General features: G+C 44.2%; 1 protein-coding gene across 1 annotated transcript in view; it reads left to right on the plus strand.

Annotated features, from left to right (window-relative positions):
* The first annotated feature begins 2,014 nt into the window (after positions 1–2,014).
* wdfy1 (WD repeat and FYVE domain containing 1) overlaps positions 2,015–14,848 on the plus strand; it is a 91,417-nt gene continuing 78,583 nt past the window's right edge. Inside the window, exons 1-3 of the mRNA XM_072474523.1 lie at positions 2,015–2,222; positions 7,036–7,103; positions 13,630–13,703. Coding sequence (XP_072330624.1) covers positions 2,086–2,222; positions 7,036–7,103; positions 13,630–13,703 — 279 coding nt within the window. The 5' untranslated portion in view covers positions 2,015–2,085. The remainder of the gene's footprint in view (positions 2,223–7,035; positions 7,104–13,629; positions 13,704–14,848) is intronic.

The raw sequence follows: 14,848 nt of genomic DNA on the forward strand, positions 1-14,848 counted from the left end.
TTAACACTGATCTGTAATTTATTTTAGCTCTGATGAAGAGTTTGTACACGGTATCTGAAAGTTTAATGTATCTGTTCTCTCCAAAGATGCTGAGACTTTCCAACATGCTTTGGTTATAAATCATAAATCATTTTGCTTGTAGTATCCCAAAATTCATCTGTTGTGAACTGGGAGTGCTTAATGTGGTACAGCGGTGAGCAGTGCTGCCTCACAGTGCCAGGGACCCGGAGTCAATTCTGATCTTGGGTCACTGTCTGTGTGGAGTTTGCTCATTCCCCCCATGTCTGCATGGGTTTCCTCCAGATGCTCCGGTTTCCTTCCACAGTCCAAATGTGTGCAGGTTAGGTCAATTAGCCATTCCAAATTGCTTCTTCATGTCCAAACGTTAAGTGGGGTTACGGGGATAGGTCGGGGTGGAGTGCTCTTTCAGAAGGTCGGTGCTGACTCAATGGGCCTAATGGCCTCCTTCGGCACTTTAGGGGTTCTATGAATAGAGTGTTATCATAAAAGTTTTTACAAACATTTTTTTGATGTCCATATAAAGCAATGAATGGATCTGCGCTGAAGCATGTCAACATGTGTGAGGGAAATATAATTCTGTCACTCAGATATTCCATCATTGTGACAAATGAACACTTCCCTGGCAAATCAATTCAAAATAAGCATTTAATAATAAATGGTTTGCACTTTAGAATATACCTTGGTGTTGGGGTTGCCAACTGCGATTAAATGTATTCCTGGAGGTTTCATCACATGACTTATTGACTCACCTCCATACTCCTGCCACTATTCGACAAAAATATCCATCCTTGTGACATATACTGCCGATGCCAAACAGCCTTGCCTCCCATCCCATTTTCAATATTTTACTGCCTAGTAAAGAAGATATGAAAGAAAATTACAAAAACATATTATTTTAATATCCCAATGATTTCTCCAGGGTCACGCATAGCTGTGTCTTGGAGATTGATATCCAATTCCTAAACCTATCTGTTGTTGCATCTGGAATTTTAAAAATAATTTTAGTTATACAGTATCTACAATTCCCATATAGTCACAAAAACAGTGCATCCTCATTTTTGCAACACCATCTTTGAAACATAATTGCCTGTATAATTTCAAACCTCATGGAGCGGTGCAGAGTGAAAAGGGATAAATGGAACATATGGAAAGATATGTTGGGATATGACTATGCTAAACTTATTACAGAATTTGTCAGTCGATACCAAGCATTTACCTCAAGAAGTGACAGAAGTAACAGGGCAGCACGGTGGCACAGTGGTCACTTCACAGCTCCAGGGTCCCAGGTTCGATTCCCGGCTTGGGTCACTGTCTGTGTGGAGTCTGCACATCCTCCCCGTGTCTGCGTGGGTTTCCTCCGGATGCTCCAGTTTCCTCCCACAGTCCAAAGATGTGCAGGTTAGGTGGATTGGCCATGCTAAATTGCCCTTAGCGTTCAAAAAAGGTTAGGTGGGGTTACTGGCTTACAGGGATAGGGTGGAGGAGGGCTTAAATGGGGTGCTCTTTCCAAGGGCCGGTGCAGGCTCGGCCTCAACCTCAACAATACTCAAATCCTTTACCAACCTGCCCTATGCAGGCTCAATGGGCTGAATGGCCTCCTTCTGCACTGTAAATTCTATGATTCAATTCCGACTTTTGGTGACTGTGAGGAGTTTGTACGTTCTCCACATGTCTGTGTGGGTTTCCTCCGGGTGCGCTGGTTTCCACCCACAGTCCAAAGATGTGCAGGTTAGATGGATTGCCCATGCCAAATTGCCCCTCAGTGTCCAAAGGATATATGGGTTCACGGAGTTACAGGGATAGGGTAGGGGATAGGACCTAGGTAGGGTGCCTTAGGAGGGTCGGTGCTGACTCTATGGGCCGAATAGCCTGCCTTTGCGCTGTCGGGATTCTCGGATTCTATGATCGGATGCTGGAGGCGAGCTGTCAATCATCTTCTCAGCACAACCCTCGCGGTAGTTGCATGCGCCCCACCACTAGCCGCCTCTACTTCAGTGAATACGGTAAACACAAAGTAAAACTGAGCCCGTCAGCTGATTGCTTTCCAAAAGAAAAAGCAGAAAGATGGCGGCAGAAATCCACTCCCGGATGCAAACAAGCCGCCCGGTGCTGCTGAACAAAATCGAAGGGCACCAGGACACGGTGAACGCGGCCGTCCTCATCCCCAAGGAAGACGGGGTGATCACAGTGGGCGAGGACAGGTACTAAGGAGCTCTGGGTGACGCCTGAGCCACTGGGAGGGGATCAATAGGTCATCCCTCACGTATGGGACTGGAATACAGTGTTTCCCTTAAAATAAAATGAACGCGAATGTTGCAAGCTGCAACTCTTGTAACCGAATTGGATGTGGGTTTATGTGTGCGTTTGGCTGGCAGGGGGATTTATTTGTTAATTAACTCCGTCCGGCTTCCTTTCAGATTTGTTTACATCTTGGTTCACCTTCTCCTGAAGCCACAGCCGGTGACTTGAAGGCTTTCAGGACGTCAGGGTGCTGTGAGCAAATGCGGATGGGGCACTTTTTTGTTGTTGTCGGAGCCAGAAACCGGTTTATGTGACGGAAGAAAAAGGTTAATCCTTCCCATGCTGTTATCATATGACGATATTAACTTTTTCGTGGCCTGAGAGGCATGTTTTCGGAGCTTGGGCTAGATGTCCTAAAGTTTGACTAGCCAGGTAGATTTGAGACGGGAAGGCGGAATAAAAATGTCTTATCAACGTCTTGTGTCATGATGTTGAACAGAGCGTCGTCACATTTCGGAAAGCGGCTGTTTCCCGGGGGAAGGGAAGTGCTTTTGAGAAGAAAGCGTTATTGTATCCTTGTTGCGACCGAGATGACATTGCATCAGGAGCTTTTCTTGTTTGACATTTTTTTTAAAAGGAAAATTCTGGCCCCCTTTTTTTGAAAAAATATTAAAACTTCATGGCTTTGCAAAGATTTACAATCAAACTTAATTCTTGAAACTTTTTGGGGGGAGTTTGACTCCGCCACATAAAACAAGTTCTGTTTTACACTTTTTTTTCAAAATATTTAAATCATCGTTTGATGCAGAAGTAACAAATGTATCCTGAACTCTTGAAATGTTTTGACAGTTTGTAAATCATTCAGCATAGTGTGAAACGTTTAAATGACACTAATGTTAGCACCAATTGAGTACTGTGTCAGATACAGAATATGTTTATCTCTAACAAAAGGTTACATTTTCCAAAGTCAAAACATCCCACAGTTTTACCTCACTAACTCTTGACTCATGGATTGTGTCGAAATTGTCATACTGCATGTCCAACATCCTGTACTGGATGAACAGAACATTCTTCCAATTAACTATTGTGATGACCATGCTAATAGACCACCCTCTATTACCTTCAGTGACTGCCACAACACTGTTCCTGTCTCTCCATCCCTCTTCCTAACAACTGTCTGAGACTGAACCAGAATTTTTGCAATCTTGGTGTTATATTCGATCTTAAAATGGGCTTTAACCACATATCTGGGCCGTCACCTATTTCCACTTATGTGACTTTGCCCTGCCTCAGTTCATCTGCTGCTGAAAACCTAATTCACACCTTGGTTACTCTAGAATTAACTACTCCAATGTGCACCTCACCATGTACTTGGAGGCTGTCTAAAACTGCTGTTTGTACCCTAACACATACCAAGCCCTGTTTGTCCATCACTCCCATGCTCACTGACCTACACATGTTCATGGTTAAGCAAACCTTTTAAATATTTTTTAATATTCGCGTCTTTGCATTCAAATCAGCCTCTTCCCCCCCCCCCCCCCCACCAAATCGGCAGCTGCCTAGCACATCCCTATCTTTGTGACCTCCTCCAGCACTTTTGACCCTAGCATGCTATCTTCTATCTGTTGTGTAGTACATCGTGGCAATATCAAAGATTACTGGCAACTGGATGCCCAGATGTTAAATATTCCTGAGCTTAGATTTTTGGAGGGTGGGTAACCTAGAATGTGATTTTACTCCATTATTTACAAGCTTTTAACTTAGAATTACACTCTTTTTTTTTTTCTTCTCTCCAGTTCTGTAGAAAAAAATCACCATTAAAGCCACAGATTGAGCTGAAATTTAAAAACATTTTTCGAACCAAAGTGACCGTGCTAAAACAAATTCACTCAATTTATGACCTTAAAAAAAAAAAAAATTATCCTTGTACTTGATGATGGTTATTTTAAGTTTGCTTGATTTTTGACTTTTAATGGCCCTCCATGATAGTCACAATGAGACGGCTCAATAAATTGAAGGTAATTTTTGGTTAGACAAATTAGACCACAATTAATCATTAAAATATTATTTCAGGAAACAGTGAATCTGGCTAATTTAAAATAAATGTGATCTTATTGAATTGTTTGCATTGAGTGGGAAAAGGATATTTTAACAATAATGTTGTCTTTAGCCTCCCATACCGACCTCCCCGAACAGGTGCCGGAATGTGGCGACTAGGGGCTGTTCACAGTAACTTCATTAAAAAAAGAAAAATGTTTATTCAAAGTTTTTCAACAAAAATTTTCAACCAATTAAACCCCCCGTAACAAAAAAGAAAAAGGGAAGGAGCCGAACAAAACATAAACATATTAATCTAACTTAATACAGAACTTGTACAATGGGTTCCTCCCACACATATTGACTCTCCCATATGTTTATGTTTTCTTTTTCAAGTGCCCCTAGGAAAACCCCTTTCCCTGCCCACCCATATACCCCCCCGGGTTGATGCTGCTGCTGACCGACCTCCTTCTAACGCTCCGCGAGATAGTCTAGGAACGGTTGCCCCCTCCTGAAGAACCCCTGCGCAGACTCTCTCAAGGCAAACTTTATCCTCTCCAGCTTGATGAACCCTGCCAGGTCATTTATCCAGGCTTCCACACTGGGGGGCTTCGCGTCTTTCCATAATAGCAAGATCCTGCGCCGGGCTACCAGGGACGCAAAGGCCAGAATACCGGCCTCTTTCGCCTCCTGCACTCCCGGCTCGTCCGCCACCCCAAATAGTGCCAGCCCCCAACATGGCTTGACCTGGACTTTCATCACCTTAGGCATAGTCCTCGCGAAACCCCTCCAGAACCCAGCCAGTGCCGGGCATGACCAGAACATATGGGCGTGATTCGCCGGGCTTCCTGAGCACCTCTCACATCTGTCCTCCACCCCAAAGAACCTACTCAGCCTCGCCCCTGTCATATGCGCTCTGTGAATAACCTTAAACTGTATCAAGCTAAGCCTGGCACACGAGGAAGAGGAATTAACCCTATTCAGGGGATCAGCCCACCGACCCTCTTCAATCTCTTTCCCCCCCCCCCCCCCCCAACAACTCCTCCTCCCATTTGCGCTTCAGCGCCTCTACCAAAGCCTCCTCCTCATTCTTTCATCTCCTGATATATCGCCAAAACCTTGCCCTCTCCGACCCATACACCCGACATCACCCTGTCCTGAATCCCCTGTGCTGGGAGCAACGGGAATTCCCTCACCTGCTGCCTCACAAACGCCCTCACCTGCATGTACCTGAACGCATTTCCCGGGGGTATCCCAAACTTCTCCTCCAGCGTCCCTAGGCTCGCAAAGGTCCCATCTATAAACAGGTCCCCCATCCTTCTGATCCCTGCCTGATGCCAGCTCTGAAACCCCCCGTCCATCCTTCCTGGGACAAACCGATGGTTATATCTGATCGGGGACCACACCGAGGCTCCCATCTCACCCCTGTGTCGTCCCCACTGCCCCCAGATCTTTAGCGTTGCCACCACCACCGGACTCGTGGTGTACCTTGTCGGTGAGAGCGGCAGCGGTGCCGTCACCAGCGCCCTCAGGCTCGTTCCTTTGCAGGATGCCATCTCCAACCTCTTCCATGCCGCCCCCTCTCCCTCCATCACCCACTTATGGATCATCGCCACGTTGGCTGCCCAATAGTAGCCACCCAGATTCGGCAACGCTAGCCCGCCTCTGTCCCTACTACGCTCCAGAAACCCCCTCCTTACCCTCGGGGTCTTGTTTGCCCAAAAGAATAACCTTAATAACCTGCACAAAACCCATAATGCTCCTACCTACCCTCTTTTTAAAAAAAAAAATAGGCCTTGGTAATCATAATAGGAAGGCACTGGAACACAAAAAGAAACCTCGGGAGGACCATCATTTTAATCGACTGTACCCTGCCCGCTAGCGAGAGTGGCAACATATCCCATCGTTTGAAGTCCTCCTCCATCTGCTCCACCAGCCGCGTCAAATTAAGTTTGTGCAGGGCCCCCCAGCTCCTAGCTACCTAGATCCCCAAGTACCGAAAGCTCCTTTCCGTCCTCCTCAACGGTAGGTCGTCTATCCCTCTTCCCTGGTCCCCCGGATGCACCATGAAGAGCTCACTTTTCCCTACATTGAGCTTATAGCCCGAGAAGTCCCCAAAATCCCTTAGGATCTGTATGACCTCCACCATCCCCTCCACTGGATCGGCCACATACAGCAACACAGTAACTTCATTGAAGCCTGCTTGTGACAATAAGCAGTTATTATTATTAAAATTGAGAAGTTTCAGGCCATCGGTCCTTGTGGTGTTCTTGTCTCTTAGTTGAGTTGCACTCATGCTTGCATACTCACTGTGACAAACTATGCCTACACGAAGCTGTTATGAATTTTCAGTGCTGTGCTCATTGTTTTCCTGTATTAAGTTAAATGCATGCTGTTAAAACTAAGTGCAACGAATAATGTAGAAGAAATACATCCCTTGTGTAATTAAGCTTACATAGAAGTGTGTCAGATAGCAAGTATGGAATTTCCATTTGAATGGCTTAACACCCTTGTCCTAGTTAAAATTTCTAATAGTGTTCTGAACTGCAGGGAAAACTGTAAATTGCTTAAAGGTTCCCTAAAAGATAATTGGGAAAGTGAGAGCTAACTGAGGCCAATAGGTTCAATTCACTGTGACTAAAACTTATTTTTGAGAAAGGATTATTAATCCGTTCCATCTTAATGGGAATGTACATGTTTGTGAGAATTTACTAATGCCCTTGTCTCTTTCTGCAGAACGATACGTGTGTGGTTGAAGCGAGACAGTGGTCAGTATTGGCCAAGCATCTTTCATACTGTATCAGGTGAGTAAAGGATCCAAATTAATAGACTTGGGGTGGAGTGTTTGTAGTATTCACTAATTAGTCTCTTCTGAATTTCAAGTTGATTCCAAAAAGTTGCTTTTGCAAAATATTACAGCAATACATGTGGAAAAATATGAATAAATGGTTTCTATTGGAACCATAAGAATTTTCCTTCATGTGGCTCATCGGTTGGTGTATAGAGGAAGTAGCCTCTATAATGGACAGATTTTTTTATCAAACAATCTTTCCTCATTTTGTGATGCTGTGTAGTCTCAAAGTGATCAAAATAATTATAGAAATTTATCCCATTTAAGGAACACATTGTGAAACTTAAAATATGAAGATCTATGCTCTAATGCACACCATGACATTACTAATACAGCAGCATTTGAAATATACAAAGTATTATTTGTTTGTTTGAAGTGATATCCCCTATTTGATGCGATGGAGATCTGCTGACACATCTCATGGTAATAGAATGTCTGATCAGCTCAGGGAGGCATGACCAATATAAACTAAAATACCAGCCCGTTAGCTCACTTTAACTCTAACGCCAGAGGACACCCTGTAATTCCCCCAGCTGCCTCTTCCCAATTTGTTCCGCTTCTGGCTTCCCGTTAACTCCACAATTGGGAATCAGTGGCTTGTAACTTCCTGGCTGCCCAGCATCGGATTTGGGGGTACTCCAAATGATATGCTGGGGAATTCCTCTCTGAAGTTCCCAGGTCAGGGTTTACCTGGCATTTGTCCACAAGGGCTAACTATCCCTGGACAATTGGGCTGGGAACCATCCGACAAAGTGATTTAATTGCTAACTTTGGATGGTTCTGCCAGTTTTACACTCCTAGTTATCCAGAAAGAGTTAGAAGAAATATAAGCACTTCTAACTTCAGGGTAACTATTGTAAACACCCAGACGGAGCCCTGCATGGGACCCCCCTTCTTTAAAAGCTCATCCAAACTGGTGAGCCTACCTTCCAAAACCATGCCCCTAAACCTCTCCCAACCCCTCCCTGTCCCATGGCCTAAACAATGAATCCAAGCCAAATGGCACAAAACTATGATTCCTGCAAGTCCGAGCCAACAGTGACATGGAGCCCAGTTTAAAATGCTGCCTAAGCTGATTCCATCTGCTCTGTCACCCATGGGCTCAAAGTGAATATTACAGGGGAAAATGGGAGTGGGGCAGCAACCAGGCACTCTGACTCGACCCTATACATTAATCCTGCTCCATCAGTGCCCAGATAGAATCCAGATTCCTGAGCCACCCCCGCACCTTATCAATATTTGCTGCCCAATAGTATCGTAACAGATTAGGTAGTGCCAACTCCCCAGGCTGCCTATCCCTGCAGAAATGTCCAATGAGCCCGAGGGGTCTTGCCAGCTCAAACAAAAGTAGATATCAATTTATTGACCCTGCAAGAGAAAACTTGGAAAGAAAGATTGGGAGACACTGAAACAAAAATGATAGAAAATATTATTTTTCACCGTCTGTACTCTTCCCGCCAGTGTCAGAGCGGAGACGTCCCACCTTTTCAAATCAGCCTCCCTCCTGTCCACATGGAGTGAGGCCCAAACATGGGCAACCCAGATTCTCAGATAATGGAAGCTAGTCCTGACCAGACAAAACGGCAATCACCCCAGATCAGCTCCCCTCTGCAGAGGTTCACTGGAAAATATTCACTTTTGCCCAGATTCAGCTTGTACCCCGAGAAGGCGCCAAAACACCTGAGCAGCTTCATTATCTCCTCCAGATTGGAGAGTGGATCTGTGACATACAAGTCATCTGCATGTAAGGACACTACGCTCCATCCCCCATGCTCAATCCCACACCATCTAATGGATGACCTCGAAGCAACTGCTAAGGCAAATAACAGTAGGGACAATGGACACCCCTGTCTTGTACCCCTATTCAGGTGAAAACAACCCGAGCTCCGGGCACGTACCCCTATTCAGGTGAAAACAACCCGAGCTCAGGGCACGCACACTCGCGGTGGCCTGTTATTTGCAATGAGGCATTTAAACTTGCCTGCTTTACGGCAACGAGTGGCATTAAAAAGGGAGTGTGTCCTCCTTCGCTCCACTCCTTTTACATTCCGCTGCTGGAGCTGAGGTGCACTTTGCTGGCTGAATTTCATCCCGGCCTGAGTCAGGAAGGTCGGATGAGACGGGCGTTTTGAGATTTAAAAAAAAAAAAAAAAAAATTTAGAGTACCCAATTCATTTTTTCCAAATAAGGGTCAATTTAGTGTAGCCAACCACCTACTCTGCACATCTTTCGGTTGTGGGGGGGAAACCCACGCAAACACGGGGACAATGTGCAAACTCCACACGGACAGTGACCAAGAGCTGGGATTGAACCTGGGACCTTGATGGCGTGAGGCAGGAGTGCTAACCACTGCGCCCCCGTGCTGCCAGGCGCTTGAGATTTAAGAGCAGGTAAATCGATACAGAATTGCCATTTGCCACTGATTGCAACTCTGAGGAGGTTATGGTTCTTCATGTTTACTTGTTCATTTATTTGTTACCCCAACTATCTGCCTAGGCCATCACTCACCCCATCATTTGATAACTCCTACATATTTTCCGTGAAATATGCCACCCCGTCCAGTCCTCTTAACAGTAATTCTATCTTTACCTCCCCGTAAACACTGCAGCAATTCAAATTTTTGTACATTCAAATTGTTCCCACTAATCTGATTCTTGAAAAATTCTCTTCCCTGGTCTTCCACTTTTTTTCTTTCCCCCCCCCCGCCCCCGCTTCATTACATTACTGTTTTTTTCCCCCCACATTATTTTTTTTTAAAAAAATATTTTTATTAAGGTATTTGCAATATTTTTATTACCATAACAAAAACAATAACATTGACATGGTAAAATAAACATTTCCCCACCCGACCCAATCTTCTCACACCACCTCGACCATCTACCACCTGCCCCCCCCTCCCCCGCTTCAGAATGCTGCTTCTGTCGACATTTTAATTCCCCCCACATTGTTGTCATCCTCCTTAAAAGGAACAATGAGTTGACTGAAGGAGTTGATCGAGTATTCTATCAAGTATTTTGTTTTGTTCTTTCCTTTTTGTGTTTTTAGTGGGAGATGGTGGTGTAGTTGTATTGTCACTGGATTCGTAATCCAGAGTCCAGGGTAATGCTTGGGGGCTCGAATCCCACCGTGGCGTATTGTGGAATTTGAATTCAATGAAAACCAGGAATTTGATGACCCTGAAAGCATCGTCAATTGTCTTTAAAAACCCAACTGGTTCACTCGTGCCCTTTTAGGCAATCCTTGCCTCCTTTAAAATGCTCCCAGTTCAAGAGGAATTAGGGATGGGCAATAAATGACACCACACCCTGTGAATTAATTTCTTAAAACTTCCTGGCAGGGATTGCCTGCAATTTGTGGTGTTGCGATCATTTGGCTCAGGTTTTGGCATTTTCTCCCCTGAGTCAGAAGGTTGCAGGTTCAAGCCTTCCTTTAGGCCTTGAGCGCATAATCCATGCTGACATTCCAAGGAATACTGAGGAAATACTGCATTATGATAACTACCACCTGACCAGGTGGATGTAAGAGTTTCCATAAGAATTATCTGAAGAACAAGCTGCACTAGGTCCCCATACTATGACTGCATCAAAATAGGTTAATTTATGTTGGACTCTGTTTGAAAATTGCAATATTTCGCAACATAAAGCTTCCAAAGTGATGTGTTTGCTTTGGGACATACTGGGGACCTCATGGTTGCTACTTCAATGCAGATACAAGCACAAGATTATTTGATTGCTCAATATGCCCAGACTTTTAAATATCATTGAAAACTACATTCCAAAGTCACTGTTTAATGTTATAATCCTTCCTGCACTGGCAACATATTATTACTGCCTGAAGCTTTTTGATTTTCGAACTCTGAATTGAAGTGTAATTTCAGATGTGGCCGGATGATCTGAATTTGGACTAATATTGGGTTTGGAAACCTGCAACTCCAGAGCCTGCATTGACCAGCTGGCGAATGTATTTGCAGATATCTTCAACACCTCACTCCTCTGCTCTGAGGTCCCCACCTCCTTCAAGAAGATCACCATAATACCAGTACTACCAAAGAAGAACAAGGTAGCCTGCCTCAACGACAACTGATCGGTGGCCCTGATGTCATTGTCATGAAATGCTTTTAGCGGCTAGTCATGAGACGGATCACTGCCAGCCTCCCAGACGGTCTCGATCCACTGCAGTTTGCCTATCATCGCAACCGGTCCACAGCAGATGCTGTCTCCCTGGCTCTACAGTCAACATTCGAACACCTCGACAAAAAGGACACCTACATCAGACTGCTGTTCATAGACTACAGCTCTGCTTTCAACACCATTATCCCGACAAGACTAATAACCAAACTCTGCAATCTCGGACTTGACCCCCCCCTGTGCAGCTGGATCCTCAGCTTCCTCACCAACAGACCGCAATCTGTCAGGATAGGCAACAGCACATCCTCTACAATAGTCCTCAACACCGGGGCCCCACAAGGATGTGTGCTCAGTCCTCTATTGTGCTCCCTATACACACATGACCGTGTGGCAAGATTTAACTCCAACTCAATCTATAAGTTTGCGGATGATACGACTGTGGTGGGCCTTATCTCAAACAACGACAAATCAGACTACAGAAGGGAGATAAATCACTTGCATGGTGCACCAAAAACAACCTCTCTCTAAATGTCAGAAAGACCAAGGAAGCATAGCACGACACACACTCCCGTCTGCATCAATGGCTCTGAAGTGGAGATCGTCAATAGCTTCAAGTTCCTGGAGTCACCATCACCAACAGTCTGTCCTGGTCCACTCGCGTTGATGCAACAGTCAAGAAAGCCCAACAATGTCTCTACTTCCTAAAGAAATTTGGCATGTCTGCATCGACTCTCTCAAACCTTTACAGATGTGCGATAAGAGAGCCTCCTATCCACCTGCATTGCAGCTTGGTATGGCAGCTGCTCGGTCCAAGATCGCAAGAAACTGCAGAGTGTGGTGAACTCAGCCCAACGCATCACACAAGCTTGCCACCCTCCCATTGATTCTGTATACACCACCCACTGCCTCAGGAAGACAGACAGCATTATCAGAGACCTTTCACCCAGACATTGCTTTCTTCCCGACCCCTCCATCAGGCAGAAGGTATAGAAGTCTGAAGACCCGCACATCCAGGCATAGGAACAGCTTATTCCCCACAGCTGCAAGACTCCCCAACGTCCCCCTTGTACTGATCTGTTCCCTGTAAAAACACTATTCACAACGTCCTGTGCTGCTCTTGCTCATGTATATGCTTTGTTTGGTCCCTTGTTCCACACTGTAACCAATCACTGTTTGTCGATGCACCATTTGTCAATGTACCCTGTTGATTATATTTTTTGTCTACTATGTGCATATTGTGTCCGCTCCTTCGGCCGCAGGAAAATACTTTTCACTGTACTTCGGTACATGTGACAATAAATCAAATCAAATGTGAAGCAAATATCTGTGGCAGCCTTGGCTTCATTTTATTTTTCAAGGCCGAAGCCCTCTCACTGTCATTTAAAGGTTTCGATGTCACTAGCTTTCGGAGAGCTGTCCTTCCTCGGGTGAATCAACTTTAACCTGGTGTTGTAAGACTTCTTACTGTGTTCACCCCAGTCCAACGCCGGCATCTCCACATCATTAAAGGTTTCAGCATTGGTCACGTAAACAAACAGAAGATTCTTTTAAGCTGCGGGTGTTATGATGTGCTATCCTGTGATACCATCACATGAGACAGCCAATGACGTCTAGCTGTTTGAATATTGCCATTTTTGAAAGGTTTTCATGAGTGCTGTTACATCTACAATCTTCTCACGTGCCTCTTCTTATCCTGTCTTCTGAAAGCTTGTATTTTTAAAGCTTATCCTGCGAATATTGCAGCATTCTGTCAATGATCCAAGTCCAGATGTGTGTTTTTGAGTATAGTGTAGCAACAGGAAAAGTTTAAAAACTGGATTTAATGAAACATTACCGATTCTTGCAAAATATCAGTTTAAACCAAAATTAAGAATATTTTGAAATCATGTTGCACTACTTGCACAAACATAGATATGGAGATATCTTACACTTGCAGGTACCATGACCGAGGAACATAGCTTATACCTAAATAACCGCTTAATCTGGGCAATAACAATGCAAATAGCACGACAGATTGTGGAATCACAATGTTGAGCATATTAAATTCTATATCTAACTCTTTGGGAATTGGTGAATCAGGGACTTTGTTCAACACTCTTTTGCTATATCAGCTTTTGATGTTTGCGTTTTTCAAAAATAAAAGTGGGTGCGTGGTAATGGTTGAATGGTGGCTGCATCACCTACCTAAATTCAAGTTTAAAAAAAAAAAAAAAAGTCATAAGCAGAAATGGGTATCACTTTTATTCTTACAAATAAGTTTGTACATGCTTCTTGGAGTATTCCTTTAAAGAATAATGTAGATGTTTTGTGATGTGAACCGCTAATGTTATTTATCCACTTTTACTTTTAAAGCACCCTGCACTGCCATTTCCTACAATCCTGACAGCAAACGGATTTTTATAGGGCAGGATAATGGAGCGATTGTGGTATGTATGCCTGCAGTATGTCCTATCTCTGTTCTAGTCCGAAAGATATCGTGCTGAAACATAATATTAAAAAAATCTGTGTGTTTTTGTTCAGTGTTGGGCACAATGTTCATTGCATTGCCTTACTCAGACTTCAGCAATGCCCTAAGTGCACTAGTTTTCATTTGTTCCACTGAATTATTTATATCACTTTTTGTTTTGTGGCTTGTTTTTTGCTGGCTACACTTTCACATTCCACAGTGACCTATTCAGTCTTTCACTTGAACAAACTGTTTTCCTCCAAGAATGGCCTTGGGTAATTTTCTTCAGAGGGATAAACCGTTTGTTCACTTCTAGTTCCCTAGATTATCTAGCTCTGATCCTGAATTCTTTAGGTGATGATGGATTTAAGGTTCCCTGATTCTGGAATGAGGATTTTGAGACAGCCATACTAATGCACCCGGTATAACATCTTGACTCTGTTTTAAGGGCGCAACTGTACAAACTGAATTTAGGCTTTCAAATAAAGTAGCTTGTCCATTGAGTTCATGAAGATCAGAATCATCTCAATCCGAAAACACTGCTCAGAGTTCCTCGGGTAATGTTTTGGACCCAAGCATCTTCAACTGAGTCACCAATGAGATTTCCTCTGACATTAGAATTGGGGGATGTTCAATAATTGCAATGTTCATCACCATTTCCAACTCCTCACTTATTGAAGCAGGCTATTCCTGCATGCAGCAAGAACCGGGCAACAATCGGGCTTAGGCTGAAAACTGGCAAGTAGCATTCGAACCATGTAAGTGTCACAATGATCATCTCCATCAAAGGAGAATATGACTCTCCCCATGATATTTGGCACCATTACCATCACTGAATCCTTCACAATCAACATCTTGAGTTATACCATTGATCAGAAACTTAATTGGAACAGCCATATAAATACTTTGGCTACAAGAGCAGGACGGATGCTGGGAATTCTGCAGAGAGTAACCCCACCACCTACAGGAGTTTGATGGAATACACTTCTCTTGCTTGAATAAGTGCAGCTCTAACAACACTCAGCAAGACAAAGCAGCCCGCTTGCTCAACATCACATCCCTTACTCCCCCCACCACCGATCCACAGTGGCAGCAGGCAGCAGTGTGTATTGTCTGCTTGATGCA

The sequence above is a fragment of the Scyliorhinus torazame genome, chromosome 14 (assembly GCF_047496885.1).
Source record: "Scyliorhinus torazame isolate Kashiwa2021f chromosome 14, sScyTor2.1, whole genome shotgun sequence".
NCBI classification, from domain to species: domain Eukaryota; kingdom Metazoa; phylum Chordata; class Chondrichthyes; order Carcharhiniformes; family Scyliorhinidae; genus Scyliorhinus; species Scyliorhinus torazame.